This window comes from Elephas maximus, chromosome 19, assembly GCF_024166365.1.
Source record: "Elephas maximus indicus isolate mEleMax1 chromosome 19, mEleMax1 primary haplotype, whole genome shotgun sequence".
NCBI classification, from domain to species: domain Eukaryota; kingdom Metazoa; phylum Chordata; class Mammalia; order Proboscidea; family Elephantidae; genus Elephas; species Elephas maximus.
In genome coordinates, this window is record NC_064837.1 from 10962776 (window position 1) to 10988310 (window position 25535).

The window sequence follows — 25535 nt, forward strand, 5'->3', positions numbered from 1 at the left end:
TCAAGGAAAGGTTTACACACAGAAAAAAAAACATTCTTTGAAAGTTACCATGGTGGGGCGAGGGGAAGATAAAATCACTAACTAGATAGTAGACAAGCGTCAACTTTGGTGAAGGGAAAGACAACATACAATATAGGGGAAGTCAGCACAACCTGATGAAGGCAAAGCCACAGAACTTCCTTAGACACATCTAAATAACTTGAGGGATCGAGTTGCTGGGGCTGAGGGCTGGGGATCATAGCCTGGGGGAACATCTAGGTCAACTGGCATAGCAGAGTTCATGAAGAAAATGTCCTACATTCTACTTTGGTGAATTGCATCTGGGGTCGTAAAAGCTTGCGAGCTGCCATCTTAGATACTTCTATTGGTTCCATCCATCTGGAGCAAAGGAGAATGAAGAAAACCAAAGAAACGAGGAATATATTAGCCCAAAGGCCTAAAGGACCACACGAACCACAGCCTCTACCAGCCTGAGCTCAGAAGAACTAAATAGTGCCCAGCTACCACCGCCAACTGCTCTAAGACAGGGACCACAATAGAGAGTCCTGGATAGAGCGGGAGAAAAATGTAGAACAAAATTCAAATTCACAAAAAAAGACCAGACTTACTGGTCTGACAGAGACTGGAGGAACCCCCAAGACTACAGCCCCCGGACAGTCTGCTAACTCAGAACTGAAGCCACTCCAGAAGTCCGCCTTCAGACAAAGATTAGTTAGGCCTATAAAATAAACAACAGCACACGTGAGGAGCACGCTTCTTAGTTCAATCAAATGTACGAGACCAAATGGGCAGCTCCTGCCCAAAAGCAAGATGAGAAGGCAGGAAGGGACAGGAACTAGACGAATGGACACACGGACCTGGGGTGGAAAGGGGGAGAGTGCCGTCCCATTGTGGGGTTTACAACCAATGTCACACGAAAAAAAAAAATATCTATAAATTTTTCAATAAGAAACTAACTTGAGCTGTAAATTTTCACCTAAAGCACAATAAAATTTTTTTAAATTTAGAAGAAATAATGTCAACACTCTCCCCCATTTCTTCTGAGAAACTTCCAAATGCACAGCTCTAATGAAGTGTGTAATAAAGTAGATTACAGTGCGCTTAGAAGAAAATATTTTAAAGTATTTTTAAAAGTGGAAAAGTCTATGTTATTCTCGAATAGAACAGACCAGGGAGCATCAAATGTAGTAAGAGTGACTACTCTTGAAGCTTCTGTTTAGTATGTATACATGTGTATGTTTACAGGTAGTCTCCGACTTACGATGTATTCGAGCTGTGATGAACTGCACTTACTAACGTGTTTGCTTTGCTTTGCTTTGTTTTGTTTTGTTTTGGCGTACATCTTATGGTTAGCAGTATGTACTACATACAGCATTGCAGCAGAGTTTGCTGATGTTATCTTTCTCAGACGTTCACTCGCAGAGGTTCAATGTTATGATTTATAAAGACACTGATAATAAAAGGCAATAATAATGAAAAAAAAAACAAGGTATGCAACTTACATCAGAATAGACTTAGAATAGAGCCACTGGAATGGAACCCCATCGTAAATTAAGAATTCCCTGTATAAGTATATGCATATATACATAAACTCACACACATACACACATAAATGGGTGAGCATACTGGGTCATACTGATACCCAATAAGTCAAGAAATTCAGTCAACTTATTTAGGTAGGTGGTACCTTATTTGAGTTCAGTAAAAATATTTTAAATTTATTTATGACATGTTAAGTGGGGGAAACATTGAAAACAAAAATATATCCATGATATGACAGCAATTATGTAAAACATGGTACATGGAAGCTACAAAATGTTGAGAGTCTCCACTGTGAGATGCAACTGGCACACGTTAGGTTTAATCATAAGCATCCCCACAAGGCAGGTACTATCCTGCCCATGTTGCAGAATGACAGGCTGGTAATTACATGGACAAGGAAGTAGTGAAGAGAGCTTTGGACATGAAAGAGCCATTTGGGTTACAGAAAACTAAGCTACATTCCTTATACCCTAGAGGTTGAAGTCTGAGATCCACACCTACCACACTGACATCTGCACAGGCTCTTGCCCTGGACTGCAATGGATAAATCCTGACAGCCTTGATGGTTTTCTGAAGGTTCCATACAGCCCACCCCTCCTGGTTAATACACTCTCCTTCGACACAGGCTCTGGCCTTCCCAAGGTCCCATCATTGGCTAAAGGCAAAACCCGGAGTTCCCAACTTCCGGTCCACAAGGGGTGGAAAAGACTAGGCTCAGCAGCTGCAGAAAGAACTGGACGGCAGCATGAACCAGCTGCCTGGGAAGTAGGGGCCACTTTGGTCACACCATCATGTTAGGCCTGACCAGCCCAGGCCGGCCCAGCATCTCTCCATTCTCCTAATAACTTTCCTCCCACTCCTGCGGTCCCTGCCTGGTAGTACATTGTCCTTTCTCTCTCCACGGGTATCTGTGGTCTCCTGCCATGGCAGGGACTATGTCTGGACCTCTCCGAATCATAAGGATCTGTCTCCACTACGATACACACAGTAGTTATACTCAGTTACTATTTACTGCTGCCGTTTACAAGTCGCTCTTGTACAGCCTTGCTGTTAACCATTTCACTGCATGGGTGGGGAAGAAACAATGAATAACAATGGAGAAAAATGGCCAATCATGATGCTCTTTCCAGTGCTTAAAAGGATAATTAGGCACAACTGAGAACACTGTGCAACTGTTCGTTTCTGTCCTTCCACTAGTCTACTGCTCTCAAGTTTCCCTGAGGGATTACATACCCCACAGATAAACAGAATAAACCACCATCCATCTGTTATTTTGTGAGACTCTGGTGGCTTGTGTGTTAACTATGATGCTGGAAATTCTGCCACCAGTATCTCCAATACCAGAAGGGTCACCCAAGATGGACAGGTTTCAGTGGAGCGTCCAGACTAAGACAGATCAGGAAGAAAGACCTGGTAATCTACTTACAAAAATTAGCCAGTGAAAACCCTGTGGATCACAACAGAATATTGCCTAATATAGTGCTAGAAGATGAGACCCATAAGTTGAAGGCAACAATGGACTCAAACACGCTCACGATCATGAGGATGGTGGCGGGACTACTCAGTGTTTTCTTCTGTTGCACGTGAGGTCACCATGAGTCGGAGCTCTCTCAATGGCAATGAACAACATCATAGAATAAAAAACACCAAACCCAGTAGGTAAGTCTCCTTGCATTGAATCACAGATGAAGATCAATGTCACTCTCTCAGCTCCAACAACTACCATCCTGCATTTGACATGATCTTAAATTCAGGCTGGAATTAACTCTACCTTCCAACCACCAACCTAGCTCTGTGGTTTGGGCTGGGTCTCCTCCCTCTTGCATGCGCCCAGTGTGCAGTGAGGACTCAGCTCACGCTGAGGGCCTGAGTGAGCTCAGCCTTCCAGGCTCTTCCCATGGTGCCCCGGTGCTTAGCCCCACAGCCACTACACGTGAAACCCCTACTGTGCACCGAGAGACCAGGCTCACCTGTGTAATGCCCACCTTGGAGACTGCCGTGGTGGTTGCAGACAGCATACAAGTCATACAGGAAGTCCAGTGGGTACCCATTGGGCAGGCAGGCTGGCTGCTTCCAGGAAGGCCAGGGGCCTGAGCCGGGCTGGGGGCCAGTGCTTCTTGGCGCCACATGGGGGGCCATGTTGAGGCCGGAAAGCGGAAACTTCACCAGCGTGGAGAGCTTGTTTCTTCTCTCCCCGACCTGGCAGAACCTTTTGAGGTGGATGATGAGGATGTCGGGTAGGGTCCACAGACTCAGCTTCACTGTCCCCTGCTGGAGGACTTTGCAGTGGGGACACTTCCACGCATCATCCTGGGTCAGCTGGAAAGGAAGCCACCAGGACCCTGAAGCCCCCTGGCAGACGGCCAACCCACCGCAAAGCAGCCAGCCCCCTTCCCACTGGGGTGTGTGCCCAGGGCAGACCTGCTCCTCCTTGGTGTAGAACTGGAAACACTCATCCAGGGTGCAGCTGGGCTGCTGGTGTGCCTGCTGCTGCTGCCACACACTCTCCGCATCCTGGACCCGCTCCTCCTGGAGGCTCCCAAACAGGCTGCACGGGGAGAAGACCAATGGGCAAGGAAGGCTCCTCACCCTGAAGGCTGGTTTATCTATGGCTCTACAACCAATAGGGAGGAGGGCATCCCCAGGGGTGGCTACAGCGCCTGTCCAGAGGGTTCCTGGGGTGCCTCATGCATACGTCTGACTTTGCACTCACTCCATTTTACTGCGGCTGTCTGTCTCCCCCACCAGCTCCTTGAAACACCAAGTCCTTGGCTTAATCACCAATGTCTTCCTCACCCTACACAGGACCTGGCACCTCATACATCAGTAAGTATTTGTTGGACTGAACAAGATACTTTTGCAAAGTAAGACTGATGTACTCATCGTTATAGAGGTAGCCAGGCATGATGATTAAGAGCATGGCCTCATGCCAGACAGCCTGGGTTCAAACCCCTGCTTTGCCAAGTACAAGCTGTGTGACTGAATAATTGCTTAACCTCTCTGTGTCACAATTTCCACTGAAAAATATGGATTAAAGCAGTGCTTTCTTTATCAGCTGTACCGAAAATGAAACAGACTGTACAAAGGTACAGTGCTCAGGAGGGCGATGGTGGCCCAGTGGTAGAATTCTCGCCTTTGACGTGGGAGACCCGGGTTTGATTCCCGGCCAATGTACTTTATGTGCAGCCACCGCCCATCTATCAGTGGAGACTTGCGAGTTCTGATGCTGAACAAGTTTCAGCAGAGGTTCCCGACTAAGACAGATGAGAAAGAAAGGCCCGGCAATCTACTCCTGAAAGTCAGCCAGTGAAAGTCCCACGGGTCACAACAGTCCCATCTGCAGCCAATCATCGGGATGGCACAGCATCAGGCAGCATGTCATTCAGTTGTGTGTGGGGCCGCCATGAGTTGAGGCCAACCTGATGGCACTAACGGTAACGCTGGAAGTGCTCGGAGCAGCGCCCGGCACAGGGTAGAGCTCCATAACTGTTACCGCCACTGCGAACACCACCACCACTGTGAACACCACCACCACCACCGTCACTCTCCCCAGGGTTTCTCAAGGAATGGCGTGCACTGTATCAGAAACGCGTGCACACTGCCTTACACTCACGCTGGGTTCAGGGAAGACCGATCTGTGGAGGCAAGGCCTGTCTTCCCTCTGCTGGAGGCAGTTCAGTTAACTCACCGCTCCTTAGCACAGCTATCCCATTCCACCGCCAGCTTCACGTGTGGGGGGCCGCCCGGCCTCCTAAGGTGCAGAGCCCTGAGCAGAGAGCAAGGAAGCCATCAGGAAACAGAGAGCGTCCTGCCCACAGCTCTACAGGCCCAACAGTCTGCCTCCAGCCCCAGGACTGGTCTTCCAACCAGAAATACACAAATGGGCCATAAGCCAAAATCAGGTATCTTGACGTAAAGAAAGAGACAAGATCCCAAATCCTCCATTTTCACAATGGAAGGAGGGAGGAAGCCTCCAATTGGAGAAGATTAATGTATAGAGCAAAACTGCCACTTAGATACAGTACTGGCCAAGCCTGTGTAGCTGCTGAGTCTGCTGAAGGCTTGGTCCTAAAACAGCCTCACAGTCCTCTCCCCTCACTCCCTTGGAAGCTTTCAAGCTCTGAGGACTTGGGTGACTGTAGGGATACAGGTCAAATCTCCCAAGGCAGCCCCAGCTACCTACTTGAACGTCCTACACAAATACCCAACACGGGCAAGGCCTAAACCGAGTTGCTCATCCCCCTCCACCTGGTGCTAAAGCAGCACCCACTAGCAGCTGTGCAGAGCATCCTTGAAGTGTGTCTGTCTAGACGTAACGGTTGAAAACTCAGCATGTGTAAATGCATGTAACATGATGGTTGTCACCGGCGAGGCAAGTGATCAAGAGCAGCTAACACTGTGATCAATTTCATTAACACACTGCCTCAAAGTCAGGTATATATTGTACCTATTGATACGCCGCCTCAAAGTCATACACATTTTTGTATGTTTATGTATTTATTAACACATAGCCTCAAAGCCTCATACTCATATAATAAGGACACCTTCATGCTCTAACTGAATCTGGTGTACCACTTACCTGTCAACGGCCCAGTGACAGAGGGGCCGACCGTCCTGCGGTGATAAGTAACTGCAGGCCAGGGAGAGCCCCACGACCCGGATGGAGAACGGCACCCCCAGGTTCTGCCAAGACAGGAACAGAGGAAAGGGGTCATCCTGTAGTGCCTACACTGCCTTAAATCAAGACTCCAAGTGGCACATAAACTACTCAACCATGTATCTTTTTTTTTTCTATAGTCTATTTTGAATATTCTCTTAAGAACTGGTATTCAAAAACAAGACAAATGAAATGCTTTGTTTTTAAAAAATATCCATACTACATCTTTTAATGTGTGATCTAATGCTATGTTTAATACATGAAACTTCTCCCCCCCAAAAATGAACACAGTAAGTTCAAACAACAAGTGTTTAACTGGGACAGATACTAAAGTTGTCACTGATGACCTTGGCTACAACTGGAAAAAAATAAAATTTTCTTCCAAAATCTGACAAAGGTAAAAGGCAGAAATTCTTACTTAAAAAATAATAATAATGATGAAAGATAGGTTGAACTTAGGGGAAGAGGAAAGCACTATAATTCCAGGAAAGAGGAACAGGCCCTGGGAAGACAGAATGATCCAAAAAAGAGAGAGCGAGCTCTGAGTCCTTTGGTGGTGGGCAGACCAGGTGGGCAGGGGAGCAGCAGGACGTGAGGTCAGTAAGGTAAATCAGAACCAGGCTGTAGACAGTCCTGAGTGTGAAGCTCAAAGAGTTTGTATGTCTAACTGGACCTTTTTTTTTTTTTTGTATTGTGCTTTAAGTGAGTTTACAAATCAAGTCAGTCTCTCATACAAAAATTTATATACACCTTGCCATGTACTCCTAGTTGCTATCCCCCTAGTGAGACAGCACATTCCTTCTCTCTACCCTGCATTCCCCATGTCCATTCAGCCAGCTTCTGTCCCCCTCTGCCTTCTAATCTCCCCTTCAGACACGAGCTGCACATAGTCTCACGTGTCTACTTGAGCCAAGAAGCTCACTCCTCACCAGTATCATTTTCTATCTTATAGTCCAGTCCAATCCCTGTCTGAAGAGTTGGCTTTGGGAATGGTTCCAGTCTTGGGCTAACAGAAGGTCTGAGGACGATGACCTCTGGGGTCCTTCCACTCTCAGACCATTAAGTCTGGTCTTTTTATGAGAATTTGAGGTCTGCATCCCACTGCTCTCCTGCTCTCATCAGGGATTCTCTGTTGTGTTCCCTGTCAGGACAGTCATCAGTGGTAGCTGGGCACCATCTAGTTCTGGTCTCAGGCTGATGCAGTCTCTGATTTATGTGGCCCTTTCTGTCTCCTGGACTCATGTTTACCTTGTGTCTTTGTGTTCTTCATTCTCCTTTGCTCCAGGTGGGTTGAGACCAATTGAAGCATCTTAGATGGCTGCCTGCTAGCGTTTAAAGCCCCAGATACCACTCACCAAGGTGGGATGAACCATGTTTTCTTACTAGATTTTATTATACCAACTGACCTAGATGTCCCCTGAGACGATAGTCCCCAAACCCCCACCCCTGCTACTCTGGCCTTCGAAGCGTTCAGTTTCTAACTAGACTATTTAAAAAAAAAAAAAATCCACTGCTGTTGAGTTGATTCCAACTCATGGTGATCCCATGGGTTACAGAGTGGAACTGAGCCCCATAGAGTTTTCTTTTTTTCTGAACATGTTATTGTAGTTTGGGTGAAAGTTTACAAAGTAAATTCATTTCCCATTCAATAATTTATACACATTTTGCTTCATGACATAGTTGCAATACCCTCAACGTGACAGCACTCCACCCACTTCTTCCCTGAGTTCCCCATTTCCATTTGCCCGTCTTTCCTGCCCCTTCCTGCCTTCCGAACTTTGTTTTTGGGCAAATGCTGCCTTTTTGGTCTGTTATGATTGATCGTTTTCAGGAGCATGTTTCTCACGGGTGTTACTGTTCACCTTCTAGGCCTGTCTACTGTTTGCCTGAAAGGTGATCTCCAGGAGTGGGTTCAATTCCAGGGTTGAAGAGTATCTAAGAGCCATGGTCTCAGGGGTTCTACCAGTTTCTGCCAGACCAGTTAAGTGTGATCTTTTTTATGAATTTGAATTTTGTTCTACATTCTTCTCCCACTCTGTCCAGGACCTTCTACTAGAATCCCAATCAGAGCAGTCGGTATCGGTAGCCGGGCACCATCTAGTTCTTCTGGTCTCAGGCTAGTGGACGCCGTGGTTCATGTGGTCTCCATAGGGTTTTCTTGGCCGTAATCTTTACAGACGCAGATTGCCAGGCTACACTTCCATGAACTGCTGGATGGGTTTGAACTCCTAACCTTTTGATTAGTAGCCAAGCACAGAAAGGTCTGTACCACCCAGGGGACTTGTTGATCTATAGCTTGGACAAAGAGAAAATCAATGGCTGACTTCAGGGGGCTTTGGTTCAAAGGTGGCCACTGAAGAGAGGGAGAATATTACTTAGATCTGGGGAAACCTTTTCCTTCTGTCATCCCTACATCAGAGCCCCAGTGTTCAGACGACACAGGTGTGCATAATCAGACACCAACAACTGCATGGAGGCAGCCTTCCCTCCATGCAGGGTAAGATCCAGTGCTGGCCTAGACCCTCAAACATTTTTGCTGATGACAAATCTTTTTTTTTATAACGCATGTAAATTAATTCCGCAAAATGTCTATGATTTGTACAAGAAATTTCCCGTCTTCTATTATTGGCTACAGAAATCTGTTTCAGAGCCTTCGACACACATTCACCACTTTTAATCTCTTCAGTTCCAGTGTTAAGAATTCTGGATATGTTCTTCTCCAACTTTTATCCTATTGAGCCAGTACTTAATATACTACGAAAAGGAGTCCCTGGGTAGTGCAAACTGTTAAGTGCTTAACTATTAGCAAAAAAGTTGGCGGTTCAAAATCACGCAGAGGCGCCTCAGAAGCAAAGGCCTGGCGATCTACTTCCGAATGGTCACAGCCATTGAAAATCCCCTGGGGCGCAGTTCTACTCTGTATCCAAGGGGTCTCCATCAGAATCAACTGGATGGCAACTAACAACAAGAAAAGCATTATAGGCTAAACAGGTGGGCTAGCTGGGAAGCTCACAGCCATTTAGAACACATTATTCCTAAGGAAGATCCCTGGGTGGCACGATGGCATTGGGTTTTTTGGGGATACCAACCCACCCAGTGGTGCTGCAGAAGAAGGGCCTGGCGGTCTAATTCCATAAAGGTTACATCCAAGAAAACCCTATGGAGCAGTTCTACTCTGTAACATATGGGGTCGCCATGAGTTGGAATCGCCTTGACAGCAACGAGCCTTTTTTTCGTTTTCCTAAGGAAAATCATGCCCAACCACACATTTGCCAATGGGTCTGTCGGAAAGCATCTAGTGCCAGGATGGAAGTTGCCTGTATTAGACTTTTGCTGCCCCCAGTGATTGCCTGATCAAATTCTAAAATAAAAATGAATATAGAGGTATGGAGGTGAAGGTGCATGGATATGAGCAGGTGCAGTGCAGTGATTTACTTAACATGGCCCTTCTAGCTAGCCACAATCTTTGTGACTCCCACACGATGATTAGATGGGACTATGCAAATAAGGTGCCTGTGCACACCAAGGGTATTGGATAGCTTACTAATAATGCAAATAAGGTTCATGGAACCCTGCAGGGTAGGACCATGCAAGTAAGGTATATGGAACCCTAGTGAGGGGACTGGTCAGTTTTGCCAGGCTGTCAGGCTATCCCAGAGGTGAAAAGGGGGGACCTCACTGCCACCACGGAGAAGAGGCAGAAGTAGAGTGCGTCCTTTGGACGCTGGGTCCCTGCACTGAGAGCCTCCTAGACCCAGAAGACAGAAAGAGAGCTGCAACACTGGAGATGGCGCAAGACGGCGAGAAGCCGTGGCAAAACAACAGAGCCAGAAGACCAGCATAAGACAGAAGAGTGGGTTTCCTGGCCCATGGAGCAAGACAGTTACAGTGGGTGTGCTGACCCTCGGGGCGAGAGAGCTGAGCAGTTTCCGGCCAAGGCTTACTGGCACAGTGAGGTGCCCCTGCAGCACTTATTGGCAGAGCTAAAGAGCTTTGTAACACTTGTCAGAGCAGGGCAGGGTTCCCGCCCAAAGCAAGTGCCAGAGGGAGAGGCCTACCTTCCCGCACGGCTGATGACAAACTGTTCTGATTGAAGAACTCTATCCTGAGTCATTCCTGATTGTGAATTGTACCCTGTTACTTCCCTAACAAACCACTTACCTGTAAGTATAGTGCATGAGGTCTGTGAGACATTGCAGTGAACTATAGAGCCCAAACATCAGAAGGAGAGGACTGAGGGGAAGGGAAGTAGCTGACACTAGGACGATGGAGTGGGACAGCAATCTGGAAAAGTTGAACATTTAGAACATCCTTAGCCTCTGCCTCACAGAAACCAGCTTGGTGCTGATCCTTATAAAAGAAATTATTCATTTAGTTGGTGTCAGAATGACGGGATTCACTACAACAGCCCAGACTTGCTGGAATATGTGGTTTTGGAAAAAGGTGGATAAATGGGAGAAGGAGAAACCTTAGGTTTCTGGATGGGATGAAAAACACCCATGGATGAACGCAGCTGTGACGTTGCCATCAGTTAAGCAAGGCAAAGGCTATTCATGGAAGTAGGAGTGGTGGATCTAACTCCTGAGCAACTGGCTAGTTGGATGAATGTGGAAACACAGAGTGATAAGGAAAGGGCCAGACACACAATTCCTTGGTTTCTGTTATCAGTAATAGCAGCAATGGCAGGGAAAAAGACTGTAGGGGCAAAGCGGAGCACTGAACCAAGCCCGGATCCAGTCCAGTTTAGTCTCTGAGGCCAACCCAGAAAGGAAAAATCAACAGGAAGTACCCCCACCACTGCTGGCCACCAAGAAGGTAGTCCAGGAGGGGAACAGGAAAAACCAAGAAACTACAGAAACCCGGGGTGGTGTATAGTGTAAAGGAGTTGCTTCAATTTGTCGATCGCTATTTTCAGCTTCCTGAGGAACCATTATTAACATGCGTTGTGAGGGTGACTAATTTAGGGGTAGTGTCTTTAGTTTTGGAAACCCTGGTGGCATAGTGGTTAAGCGCTCCTTGGAAACTCTGTGGGGCAGTTCTACTCTGTCGTATAGGGTCGCTATGAGTCGGAATCTACTCGACGGCACTGGGTTTGGTTTTTTTGGTTTATCTTTAGTTTTGAATGCTGCAGAATGTGGAAGAGTATGTTTGGGTTGATTCAAGACCCACAGCTCACTATGGAACAGTCAGGAATGATGATTCAGGATCTAGTTACACAGCAGGTTAACCCGATGTGGACGGCCAGCCTGGTGGACTGAATAAAATTTACAGTGAGATTTGTGTACCCTAAGAAGGGAAACCGCCCCTCTTCCACTCTAAACACCCAATAGAACATTCCAAAAGAAGCAGTTGATGTGCTTACGCAAGCCATGCTGGGCTGGCTTTGGGTGATTAGGATATTCATCCAACGAGCACGTCCCTTACACAGGTCGTGGCAGATACCGTAATCAAGGGAGCCCCTCCTATACAGGGGCACCCCATGTAACCTTGCTGCTGCAGAACAAAGCAACAATCCAAGAAACCTGGTTGAATGTGCTGGCCCAGCTTCTCCGCATGGGTCTTCCAGATGTGAGAAACATGAGGGTGATTCATTGGAGAAATGCAGAGGCAAGGGAAAGAACTTACCCCAGCAGGACAGAGGTTTTTAAGTGGTTACTAGGAAATGGGGTGAATACAGCAGACATTGATGGAGTTGAGACAAAGGCTCTAATGCAGCACTATAGGAGGCTGGGTGGACCAATGGAAGCGCCTGCTGGTCACCCAACGTTAAAAAAAAAAAAGAAAGAGGCCTAAATAGGTCCATTCTATTCACCCTAGTCAGGAAGAATTTAGTGATGGGAAGTCCCACCTGGGATCATTTGAAGCAGAGGCTTAGTCAATCAAGATAAGGATTAACCAGGGGGCCAGGGTTTTTGGTCCAGCCCCCAGCAGGGGACCTGAGGCCACATGCATGCGTGGGGTGAGTGGCCCGGAAGTGGGCAAGAGACCTTCTTGAGGTTCCTGGACACAGGAGCCTAATGTACTGTAATTCCAATTCCAGTATTGATTATTGTACTATAATCTATAAAGTTTTGAAGGGGCCTAAGGTTAGACTGGAGGGATTGGGGGATACAATGGTTGATGGGACTAAAGTGAAAGTCTGGATGAGAATTAGAAGATTTAAACAGATCTTGTATGAAGTAGTTGCATCTCCCTTACCTGAATATATTATTGGTGTGGATATTATGTCTAATTGGGGAACACTCCTTCTACGTGATATTGTAAAACTGAAGGCACGGAAGTCTGCCCTTAGGCCAGTATTGATTGGACATGCTAAATGGGAACCAGTAGAATTGCCCAAACCCATGCAGGTTGTTAACAGTAAGGATACCAGGTGAACAAAAGGAGATTACTGCTTTGATTAACAACATGCTAAAGGCTGGAGTGTTGGTGCCAACAAATTCTGTGTTTAGCAACCCCTGTATAAAAAAAAAAAAAAAAATGCAGATGGCTCACAGAGGCTGACAGTAGACTATCGAGGGCTAAATAAAGTAGTACCACCTGTTGCTTCAGCTGTTCCAGACATGGTATCAACGGTGCAGAAAATACAGCAGGCTAAAGGAGACTGGTACTCAGTTATTGAGCTTGCAAATGCCTTTTTCTTAATCCCAATCTTGGAAAAGAGCCAGCTGCAGTTTGCTTTTAAGTGGGAAGGATCCCACTTTACTTTCACTGTATTGCCACAAAGTTACTTGAATTCACTGGCTTACTGTCATTGTATGGTTAGAAGAAAATTGGACTTGGTGCAGATCTCAAGTGTGATAACACATTATATTGATGATATTATGTTAGTATCAAACACTGGAGAACAGGCTAGGGCTGATTTGAATACAGTGATGGCCCACATGACCAACGAAAACCCCAAAAAAGCCCAACCCGCTGCCGTCGAGTTGATTTCGACTCATAGGGACCCTATAGGACAGAGTAGAACTGCCCCATAGAGTTTCCAAGGAGCACCTGGCAGATTTGAACTGCCGACCTCTTGGTTAGCAGCCGTAGCACTTAACCAGTACACCACCAGAGTTTCCTGACCAACAAAGGCTGGTTAATAAATTCAGCATAGATCCTGGGCACTGCCCAAATGGTAAAATTCCTGGGTATAACTTGGGCAAAAGCCACCCACAATGTTCCACAGGCAAGCAAGGATAAGCTGTTGTCACTACCTACCCCCAAGACTAAGCAGGAGGCCCAATGTTTGACTGGTGTTTGATTGGTTTATTTGGATTTTAGAGAACACATATTCCACATTTGGGAATACTGCTCGGCCCCCATCCATAAAACCACTCAGGGGGCCAGAGCCACAGCAGGCTATGTCTGAAGTACACAAAGCGGTCTCACTCTCCCCGCCTTTAGGCTCTTACAATCCACATTCAGACATGATTTTGGAGGTGTCTGCCACACGTCCTTAAAAAGACTGGAGTTTATGGCAAAAACCTGAGAATGCTGCCCTACGGTGACCACTGAGATTCTGGACTAGAAAGTTTCCAGGTGCTGCATCACGGCACGTGCCATTTGAAAGACAATCACTTGCCTGCTGTTGGGTTTTGATTGAGACTGCCTCAATGGCAGAAGGACATAAAATTATTATGAAACCTGAAATAACCATAATGTCTTGGGTGATGTCAGAGAAACACTCCAATAAGGAAGGCAGTGCCCAAAATATTTCTATAATAAAATGGAAATGGTCGATACAAGAACAAGCTACTGGGGGAATGCAGGGAGGCACCCGCTGCCATATCCACGAGCAGGTAGCCTCTTTCCCATAGGTCCTACCCTAGAATCACCCGAGAAGCTGTCAGAGCCCACTGCCACATGGACAGTGCCCTGGGAACCACTTTCTGCTGACTAGTGGAAGGCTGCTTGGTTCATGGATGGCAGTCCCAGGGCAGGTGGACAACATCTGATGTGGAAAGCTGCAGCATTCAGACCAGGAGTTGGAAAGACCCTGATTAAGGAAGGTAAGAACAGGTCAGCTCAATGGGCTGAGCTGCATGCTGTCTTCCTAGCCGTGGAAAAAATTGGGCAATGGTGGAGTGGGGTGCTTCTGGGCACTTACTGGTGGAGCTAAAGAGCTTTGTAACACTTGCCAGAGCAGGGCAGAGGCTGGCCCATGGGGCTGAGGGGCCAAAAGCCAGAGAGAGGCATGCCTGTGGGCACAGCTGAGAAGAGGCTGTCCTGATAGAAGAACTGTATCCTGAGCCGTTTCTGATCCTGAATTGTAACCTGTTACTTCCCGAATAAACCCCATAACTGTGAGTGCGGTCTGTGAGTTCTGTGTGGCCACTGCAATGAATAATTGAACCCAGCAGAGAAGTAGAGAGTGCCATGGGAGGGACGGTTGGTGTCAGAGTTGGTAACAAGGTTGGAGAGAGGTGGCATTTCTGACCTCTGCCTCGTAGGAATCAGCCTTGGGCTAATAACCTTGATTCTTCTCCCTTGTAAAGTTCAACGAAGAGGTCTGACGACGACTACGCTGCTGCCATGCCATTTTTAGAGCAGGTGAAGATCAAGGACAGCTGAGCTGCGTGTTCACATGAAGGTGGTTTTATCCAGTTTCAACAATCAGGGGCACAAGGGCTGCAGGATGTAGAAGCTATTACTAGATACCCTGACCTACTTGCGAAGAAGTGAGGATTTCTAATTCTGGCACTCTGACAGATATGCTGTGCAGGACATAGCAGAATCCTTCAGAGATAAAGGTGGCAAAGCGTTTAACGAAGTGATATGTGGTATACATACTGAATCAAACATATGGTTTTCCCTGAGCAGGAAGGAACTAATTGTGAGGATTAATCTCCGAAATAAGTTTGGTATATCCCCCAAATGCAAAGCTCTTACTAATACAAAAAAAAAAAAAAAACGATGGCTGTTGATCGATTCTGACTCATGGCAGCCCTACGTGTTACAGAGTAGAACTGCTCCATGAAGTTTCCTTGGCTTTAATTTTCATGGAAGCAGATGGCCAGGACTTTCTCCCATGGTGCTGATGGTTAGGTTCGAGCTGCCAACCTTTAGGTTAGTAGTCAAGCACAAATCGTTTGTGCCCCCCAGGGACCCTACTGCTTGGGGAAAACAAAATTCAGATCCTATTGGACTGTTCCCAAAAAATTCAACATCTCCTCTGTCAAGCAAACATCCGAATTGTTTCTGATACTATAGGGCTAAAAGTAATGATTTCAGGATGTATTTTTTTATTATTATTAAGAGACTATCAATCTACGAATAAATAAATGAACAAGGCAAAGAGGTGTCTTCCTTTGAGTTTCATCTCAGCTTTTCGAAAACTGGACGATATTATTTTAGTACCTAGACTTTTATATTGGGGTATAATGATCAATTTCATTTTTTCACAAAAATTTGTACCTTAGCCCCTTGCAATTTTTGATCCAAATATGTTACCATTTATTACAATATGCTATCCTTGAGAAAAAACTATGAAAAGCCGTAAATATACAAAACTGAGAGTTAACTACGTAAACCCCAGTCGTTAACCCAAGAGTGTTTTGAAAGATTTAAAAAGAAAAAGCTCTGTCCCATGAAAGGCATTCCGTAATGTCACAGAGAGTAAAATACTACGGGTCGTAAAATGGTTACTTCCCAGAGCATAAATTAAACTTGTTTTATGAGCCGATGGGGGCCCTCTCATTAACAGCAAATTCTTCTCCCTCATAAGCTACGCCTGGAATCCCCACCCCTACCCCTTCACATACACGCACCATACACACACACACGCCACACACACACACACACACGGCACACAAGCCACATGCACACACGCACACACGCACACACGCCACACACACGCACTGACCTGCAGGGGGGCCTCCCTCTTCATGAGATAGCAGACTTTACTGAGAATACACTGCTGGAGCTGGGGCCAGGAAATGCCTCTGTCTTCCCTTACCAGGAAAGGTGGCCCAAACCTGAAAACCCAAGGAAAACAGGTCATTTCAGTAAAGGAAAAACCAAAAATATCAGACAGTCGTGAGTGTTTGCTCAGCTCACGGGCTCCTCAGTTGGATGATGGAGGAGTTCAGCACGAAATACAAGGCTTCGTACACAGTAGGTGCTCAGTGCAACTGCCAACCATACACCCAGGTCACACAGTCCTCGTTACACATGGAGACCAGCTGCCATCGAGTCGACTGACTCACGGCGACCCCATGTGTACAGAGTAGAACCGCTCCATAGGGTTTTCAAGGCTGTGACCTTTGGGAGGCAGATCACCAGGCCCGTCTTCTGAGGTGCTTCTGATGGGTCAAACCACCAAACTTTTCGGCTAGAAGTCAAGTGTTTAAGCGTTTGCACCACCCAGGGGCTCTGAAAAGGAGACATTAGGATGTAAATAAAGGCCCAAAGACACAAAACCTGAAAACCCTATGGAGTACAGTTCTACTCGGACAAACGGGGCCATCACGAGTCGGGAGTTGACTCAATGGCAGCTGGCTACAGCAGAGAGTAGAATAAAAGCACGATGGAACCAGAGGAAAGCAAGGCACAGATAAACCCAGAGGGAACCCAGTCCAGCTGACATCCTTGTCAGTTTTGTGTCTCAGGAATATTTTCATAACTGGGCATATTTTCAATATCCCAGATTCATAAGCATCCAGCAGGGAGGTAGCAGAGCCAAGAACACTATTTGTGAGCGTGGCTGTCAATCCTAGCTCTGCCACGGGCAACTCTGGACAGACCACCGAGCCACTCACTGTGCCCTGGCCACACATGAGGTAAGAATGTGAAACTGTTGGGTAAACTTTGGTCACACACAGCTCAAACACGAGGCGGGGTGTCTGTACCAGGGAGGTCACTGGGCGTTCATTGTGTGGACGGATCAGTTTATTTAACTAACCCTCTATTGACAGGCATGCAGGTGACTTCAAAGTTTTTATTTAAACAATGCTTGTTGATTTCAGGAGCTTCATATATTCTTGTACCTATATCTTTGGGTGCATCTGACCAAGTACTTCTTCAGGATAAATTTGCAGAAGTAGAACTGCAAGGCCAAATTTTTAAGGCTATTTCTTCCCAAACTGTCCTCCGGAAAAGTCATACCAACTTACCAGTGAGGTCAATACCCGATTCCCTGGCCTCTTGCCCAGAATGAGTATCGCCAATTTTCAAAAACTCTTTGACAATCTCAAAGGTTAAGAATGGTATCTTGCTATTGCAATCAGAAATTCTTCCACTACTGATGAGGCAGACTATGTTAACGTCTGCTTCCATTTCTTCCGTGAGCTGTTGTTAATCCCTGTGGCTCACGTTACTAAGAGTGTTTGTCCCTTAATCATTTGAGAGAGCTAGGTTTTATATAATAGGTCTCATTTCTTCACCTGTCGCATGGTGTAAGTATTTTTTACACTTGTCCTCTGCCTTTCAAATTTGCCTCTAGTTTCAAATTTGATATTTTAAATACATTTAATTTTTTCCTTTATAGCTCCTTGCCTTAGGTATTAAAACAGGCCCCTACCCAAAGACATAAATATTCCCTTATATTGGCTTCAGTAAGTTATTTTAAGGTTTCCTTTTTGTAATTCTCTCTCCAACCAACCCGGAATTTATATATGAGAATTTATGGTGGGAGTAAGAAAAACATCAGTTACCCAGTCTCGCTTATTAAATAATGCATTCATTCCCTAGTGGTATGAAGCACCATTTTTATCATAGGATAAAAATTTACATATAGTTTGACCTATTCTGTTCCCTTGATTTAATTGTATATTCTCTGACTGTATCACAATATTACAATAATTAAAACTTTATTCTGTTTTAATAGTACAATCCCTCATCCCTCCCCCCACCCCCATATTTTCTGAGTATTCTTACCAGTTTATGGTTTCAGATAAATTTCAGAAACATTTTGTCAATCTAAAACTTTTTATTGGAATTCTACCTTTACAAGAAAGTTACCTGGCTTTGTACATTTGTAATGTAACCAGTCACTTTCCTGAACTCTTTCATTGGTTCTAATCACTTTCCAGTCCTTGGTTTTCTAGACAATCATATAATCTACAAATACCGACAATTTTATCCCCTCTTTCCTTAGAGCAAGCTCCTTTTTCCTTGTCTTGTTATACCCTTATATCACATTGTAAACGACAGAGTATAAAAATTATGTTTTATATCATAAATATAAACACAAAACAATAGTGATGAGAGCAGGAACCTTGCTTCCCGCAATTAACAGGAAAACCTCCAATGTTTAATTTTTAAGGATGATGTCAGCTGTCTGCTTAAGGTAGGTATTTTTGACCCTCCTGATCAGGAAGTACTCCACACCCTATTCCTAGCTTATTCCTTGGGAATATGTTGTTAGCTACCATCAAGTAGCCCCCCAACTCCTGGTGACCCCATGCACGATGGAACAAAATGCCTCCCTGTGCCATCCCCATGACCGAGATCAGATCAGACCACTGTGATCCACAGGGTTTTCATTGGCTGATTTTCAGAAGTAGATTGCCAGGCCTTTCTTCCTAGCCCATCCTCAGTCTGGAAGCTCTGCTGAAACCTGTCCAGCATCACAGCAACACACAAGCCACTAACGACAGAAGGGTGATGGCTGTGTGTGAGGTACCTCAGCTGGGAATTGAACACAGGTCTCCCGCGTGGAAGGCAAGAGTTCCACCGCTGAACTACTACTGCCCTCACTTGGGAATATACGTTTCATTTTATCAAATTAGAATCACTCTAGACAGAATGGAAACCCTGGTGGCGTAGTGATTAAGTGCTACAGCTGCTAACCAAAGGGTCGGCAGTTTGAATCCACCAGGCGCTCCTTGGAAACTCTATGGGACAGTTCTACTCTGTCCTATAGGGTGGCTATGAGTCGGAATCGACTCGATGGCACTGGGTCTTGGTCTAGACAGAATCCCAAGTACATGTCAACAAATCTCTGATTTCACATTTAAAGAAAGATAATAAAAAGCATGAGCTACACATACCTGCTAGCCTGCTGCCCTGACCCCACCACGTTACAACAGAGGATCAGCACCTTGTTGCCTCGCTGACCTTCACGGGCTGCCAAGCGGGGGGAGACCGGCAGACCCGACGGATGAACTGGAAGACAGAGAGTTGCGTTTGCATTCTTAAAGCATCTGTTCGCTGGGTCAGAACCTCAGTCTCTCTAACCCCTCTTTCTCTTTGAGCATCTCTAAACCACCAGTGAGACAACACTAGAGGGCTTCAGGAAAGGACACAAGAAGGGTCTGGCACCTGGGTCACCTGCGTACAAAAATCACACAAAGGGTGGTAAATCTGCAGTTGCGTTCAGTCCATCCTTTCGCAATAAGGGCAGGGATTTAATGAACACTTTGCAAAGCCGATCTGACAAATACTCCAAAACGGTTTTGGTTGCTTTTTTGCCTGGATCAGAGAGCCCCAGAGCAGCCACTCTTTTAAAAAGTCAACAGAAGTAGTACACAGAAGGTGAGGATTGTTCCGCTAAAGAAGTAGGGGAAATGGACTACCCTCAATTCCCCGTCAGTTCTGAAATTTCGCCCCCGTGACAGAATGTGAACTGAGGTTATCGTGTAACCAGGGTCAGTCATGTCTAGTTACAGATTCCGGGCCCTGAGCCTCCCCGTAGACTTGGGGCAACTGAAGACGTCCAGTTTCCGCAGGCTGTTACCCAGGCTGGCTGAGGGTACGGGGCCAGGGCACAGGAGTCATCTGGGGAATTTGATAATGCTGGCACAGGACCCTTTAAACATGGGTCTCCCTGACTGGTTAATTGGTCCAAGATGTATACTGACCAGCAAGGAAAGACTGTCAGAAATGGACCACTTTAGCTAATCCAAAGCTTAGAGAAAGCTGGCATTTGGAAGTGAACTATTAGCAAAAAGTCACTAACTTCCACTTTTGTATCTACTGACCAAATTTGTAAGACTTTTATTCAAAGCACAGACCTTGAAGCGTAACAGCACCGAAGACAGAGATTACCCCGCACCTACACCACAGTGATTCTTCAAGTCTGGTCCCCAGAACCGGCAGCATCAGCATCACCTGGGAACTTGGTCAACATGCAAACGTCTGGACCCTGTGCCAGACGCACCAAACCAGAAACTTCACGGGTGGAGCCCAGCAATCTGCTTTAACAAGCCAGCCAAGTGATTCTGATACCCTCCAAGGTTTGGGAATCCTTGTATGATATTTTAGTTGAATTAAGTTTTAATACAATTGTCTCTACACCAAATATTAGGGGGAAAAAAACATAGTACATGTCTTATACCTTAGCCCTCAATGAGTGCTCTCTCAAACCTGTAACTCACAATATCCCCACAGAACGATGCAGAGCACTACTGTACCTGAGCGTCTCCCCTGGCCAGGTGACGAAGGACAGTGGAAAGCATACACGTTATCTCCCTCTGCAATGCTGTTCAAGTCATCGTCATCAAAGAAGGACCGATGGAATCCACTGGGATGCAGTTCAACCAAGATCACCTGGAAGGAGAAGGGTCATTTTCCCCCTTGATTTCTCAGAGAACTTGGCAAACAAGAAATCTGAAAGTGACTGACAGTCTTACAGCCCTCTTTGCCCTTTCCTTCGTTTTGACTAATTGCTTACTCGGTTTTACTAATGACACACAGTAGGTACAACAGATTGATCAAAGACATGTCAACTGCGACAATGGAGTATCATCTAAGTGTTGGAAGGAGAAGGGAAAAGAAACTGTGATCACAGTTGTTGTTAAGTGCCGTGGAGTCAGTTCCAACTCATAGCAAACCTATAGGACGGAGTAGAACTGCCCCGTAGAGTTTCCAAGGAGCAGCTGGTGGATTTGAACTGCCAACCATTTTGGTTAGCAGCTGAGCTCTTAACCACTATGCCACCAGGGCTCATAGTTAATAAGTGGAATAAACTTGCCAGTTAAAGAAAACAAAATATCAAAATAGATTCTAAGTTCCAGCCAAATATCTCCCTGAACAAACAGGTGTTACTGTTGTCAGTTCTCATGGAATGAGTCAATTCCAACTATCGGCAACCCCATGCATGCAGAGTAGAACAGGGTTTTCAAGGGTGTGACCTTTCAGAAGCAGATTACCAGGCCTGTCGTCCAAGGCACCTCTGGGTGGGTTTGAACCTCCAACCTTTTGCTTAATGCTTAACCACTTGCACCACGCAGGGACTCCAACAAACACATTTTACCTCTCGGATCCCTCAATGTCCTTCTACTCCATTATTTAAACTTGACCTCTCTCAGACGTCCTCATTTTGATCTTTTATTACTGCCATTTTTCCCAAGTGCCCTTACCCACTGTCCCACTCTGTCTCTCTCCACAGGTCCCTGTACTTTGGAGTTTACAAAGCAATATACATGAAGATTTTTCCATCTGATGCTCAGAAAGAGTCTAGGAGGTGATGGTACAGGTCAGAGGAGTGGACTGGGTGGGGGCAGCAAGGAGCCTGCTGAGGTGACGGAAATGCTTGATACCCATGGTACTTACACAGATGTAGGTATACGTGAAATTCAAGACTATACAGTTTTAAGATATATTAAACTTTATTTATGTGGTAAACCTTAATAAAAAAAATTTTTTTTTTAACTTAAAAATATCCCATGAGATAGTCAGGAAAATGACTCTTTCCATTTTATAGTTAAAGAAATAGAGGTTCAATCACTTTGTCTAAGGTCAGAAAGCTCCCAAGTAACTGAATGGCAATTAGAACCCCTTCCCTCACCCATAGTGGGGGGCCCTGCTATGAGTTCTGTCCCCTAGAGTCACAGTGAATCCATCCTATCACCAAAAAAACAAAAAAAACAAACCCGCTGTCATCGAGTCGATTCTGACTCATAGCGACCCTATAGGACAGAGTAGAACTGCCCCACAGAGTTTCCAAGGAGCACCTGGTGGATTCGAACTGCCGACCTTTAGGTTAGCAGCTGCAGCACTTAACCACACCACCACCAGGGTTTCCATCCTATCACCAAGGCCCCTTTAAAAAGAAAGAAGTCTCCTCTGTCATGCTGAGCACCCTCAGCTTCCTCAGTAGTTCCTCGTATCTCATTTGCCCTCCCTTGAGGGTCCTGGTCTGCTTCTCAGGAGTGAAAATGCAGCATAGTAGCTTAGGCTCTGAAATCAAGCCATCTATACCCAAATCTTGCCTCAGCAGCTTAGCAGCTGTGTGACCTTGGGCAAGTCACTTAACTTCTCAGTGCCTCCTTTTCCCTCATTGGTAAAATGAGGATAATTGTAGTATCTGTTTCACAGGGTGGCTGTGAGGATGAAATCGGCTAGGAATATAAAGTTCAAGGAATAGTCACACAGCGAGCACTACTGATGGGCAGCTGTTATTAGAATGATCACAATTATCACCACTTTCTCGGAAGACAAAAGTGTCCTTTTCTGGTCATTCTGTGTAATGTAGGGAGAGGCCAAGGCCCAGTCATCACAGGCCCCAGACACTAATCAAACAGAAACCCGTGAGTCACACTACAGTCACCTGGAGTCACTCATTAGCCTAACAACCTAGATGGCTGGCCCAGTAAACATGCCATCATCCAGTGACCAGCCCCCATGGAAGTGTAATTGCACCACACCTCGTCTGCAAGGACGTTGCCTTCGTCTGCAACCATCTTCCTCAAGGCTGCCACCGTGCTAAGGATCGGCACAGCCAGGCCAACCCGCAGGAACCGCTGGCTCTTAGATGGGAAGGCCAAGGTGACGCTCAAGAATCTGGAAAATAGGAAGAGGGCCACAGCCTTAGAGAACTGACAAGAACTGTCCCAAAACCAACAGCACTGACACTGGGCTGAATTCAGCACTTGGGCTGATCTTGGCTTCCTGGTTGGGACCCTGCACCTTAGGTATACTGTCACCAGGTGGCAGTGGAGAGACAAACTTCCCAGGGTCACAGCGGGGAGTGCCTGTGCTTTACCAGTGAGTTAAAAAAAAAAAAGTGGAGGGGGGGAATACTTGATTAAGAATCACCATACAGATCTACAATCTCAAGGATCAATTTGACAAATTGATAATCTTAAGGAGAAGCCAATGTAAAACAGTCAGGCTGCTGCTTCCAGTACAATCCAACGCCTTTAATGATGCTCTCCTTACTGAAATCCTCCCTGGGCACTGAGCCCTGGTGGTGCAACGGTTAAGCACCTGCTGCTAACTGAAAGGCTGGCAATTTGAACACACCCAGCAGCTCCAATAGAGAAAGAGCTTCCATAAAGATTACTAGGAAACTCTATGGGGTAGTTCTACTGCTCTGTCACATGGAGTTACGAGGAGTTGCAATCAACTCGACAGCACCTAACAATGACATGGGAACATAGCCATTTTGCCCCCAATTTTTCTAGTTCCACTTCCTACTAACTCCACCAGCACACCAAGGCTCACTGCTCCAGCTACGGTTTCTCCTGTTCTCCATGGCGCTAAGCAGGCACCGTTCTAAATACTTTAGATACACTCATCCAATCCTCACCCCAACCAACCCTCTGAAGTAGGTACTACCAGTCTCCTTATTTACAGATGAGGAAACTGAAGCACAGAGAGGTTAAGAAACTGTACAAGTCATATAGCTCATTGGTAGGGCTGGGATTTCATCCCAGGTGGTCTGGCTCCAGCACCAGTGAGCCTAACCACTGTACTGTTCTGCATCAAGTCCGGAATCTTAGGGCACGTCGATCAGGAGACATTATCTGAGATGGCAGTGATGATGACAGTCCGAGCCAGTGTTACATTTGTGGCTTCGACAATCAGTAGCACAGGATTTCAGAGCAGAAAGAGTTAAGTTGCCAAGTAAGGCTTTATGAAGATGTCAGGTCCTCAGCTACATCCTAAAAATCCAGGATTTCAGTGGGTAGAGGACAAGAGACATGGTATTGATGGAGATGGGAAGTACCTCCGACAAGGAGGCTAGTTACCAGGACACCAGCCATGCAGGACAGAAGTGAAAGTGACCGGTCTGACCGCAACAGACAGCAGTGAGAGAGGGAGGGAGAAGGAGGGCTGGGGTAAGCCATTGTCTCCTGGGTTGTGTATCGCAACATGAAGAAGAAATGTTGTTGTCGTTACTGTTGTTAGCTGCCATCAGCTCGAGTCCAACTCATGGCAACACTATAGGCAACAGAACAAAATACCGCCTGGGCCTACACCACCTTCATGACCATTGGTACGTCTGAGTGCAGCTAGACAATATTCTGTTCTGATCCACAGGGCTTTCACTTGATAATTTTCAGATCACCAGGCCTTTCTTCCTAGTCTTAGTCTGAATGCTTCACTCAAACCTGTCCACCATGGGTGACCATGCTGGTATTTGAAATACTGATGGCATAGTTTCTAGCATCATAGCAACACACAAGCCACGACAGTACAACAAACTGACAGATGGGTGGTAGAAAGAGGAAATGCCTTTATCTTAATGCCAGTGAAGGTACTTCATATAGGATAAGAACTCACTAGAATTTCATGACATTGACATTGGCCAGTTGCCTGAACGGTCCTTGCTAAGACCTGGGCTTCTACAGGCTCCCTGATTTTAGAGACCCAAGCCCCCACGTCTCTCACCCAACCCCACCTCCTCTTTTCTTTTCTCAATCTCCCCCAACCCTTTTCCTTTTCTTTGCACCTTAAAGAAATCTGTTTCCTACAGCCCACAAAGAAGAAAAAGATTTTAAAATAAAGCCGGGAAAATCAGGTGGCAACAGATTTTCTCTGGTTTGCCCCCGTCTGACCAAGTGATCCTAACTGGCCAGTGCCAGTTCCTGAACGGGCCAAAGACGCAAGCCTGGCAACGGTGCTGAACAACAAAACCAATCTGTCTATATCTCCTTTCTCAGCTAAGAAGGGACACAGTAACCTTTCACTTTAATTCACAATGTTACCCGGCTACAAGACTAATTTCTTGAGAAATGCTGGCTGAGAAGCAAAAGAGCAAACACTGCAGCTGCCAAGCTGGAAGGTTCCCAGTAATGAGCACGCACAAAGTGGAGCTCTCTGGGTGGAAGGTTCCCAGTAATGAGCACGCACAAAGTGGAGCTCTCTGGACGGAAGGTTCCCAGTAAGGGGCACGCACGAAACCGGGCTCTCTGGGCGGAAGGTCCCCCGTAAGGAGCACTCACAAGGCCAAGCTCTCTGGGCGTGCTGTGACACTCACATACCTGGTCTGGCGTAAGGGGATGGGTAGTGACACACACAGGAAAGGGTCGAAGGTGTTGCTCTGTTTCAGGCAGTGGGGGCAGGTCAAGGAAGATCTGTGAGGGAAAAGAAAGAGATTAAAGTTTAATCACACTTCGTAGTGCTGCAAAAGACCTCTTTAAAGTTTTGAAAAGCAAAGATGTCATTTTGATGACTAAGGTAT

General features: G+C 46.1%; 1 protein-coding gene across 24 annotated transcripts in view; it reads right to left on the minus strand.

Annotated features, from left to right (window-relative positions):
- USP43 (ubiquitin specific peptidase 43) overlaps nt 1-25535 on the minus strand; it is a 191584-nt gene that overhangs the window by 129974 nt on the left and 36075 nt on the right. For 23 of the 24 annotated variants that reach the window (XR_007514248.1, XR_007514246.1, XR_007514250.1 and 20 more), the window contains 9 exons: nt 25336-25428; nt 22774-22909; nt 20539-20674; nt 19177-19291; nt 16050-16161; nt 6122-6225; nt 5231-5308; nt 3964-4090; nt 3513-3861 (listed from right to left, as the gene is read on the minus strand). Coding sequence is in view for 7 of the 24 variants with exons in the window: in XM_049861515.1 (XP_049717472.1) it covers nt 3513-3861; nt 3964-4090; nt 5231-5308; nt 6122-6225; nt 16050-16161; nt 19177-19291; nt 20539-20674; nt 22774-22909; nt 25336-25428 (1250 nt within the window). In the remaining 17 variants the exon portion in view is untranslated. The remainder of the gene's footprint in view (nt 1-3512; nt 3862-3963; nt 4091-5230; nt 5309-6121; nt 6226-16049; nt 16162-19176; nt 19292-20538; nt 20675-22773; nt 22910-25335; nt 25429-25535) is intronic. The other variant, XM_049861514.1, reaches the window with a different exon arrangement.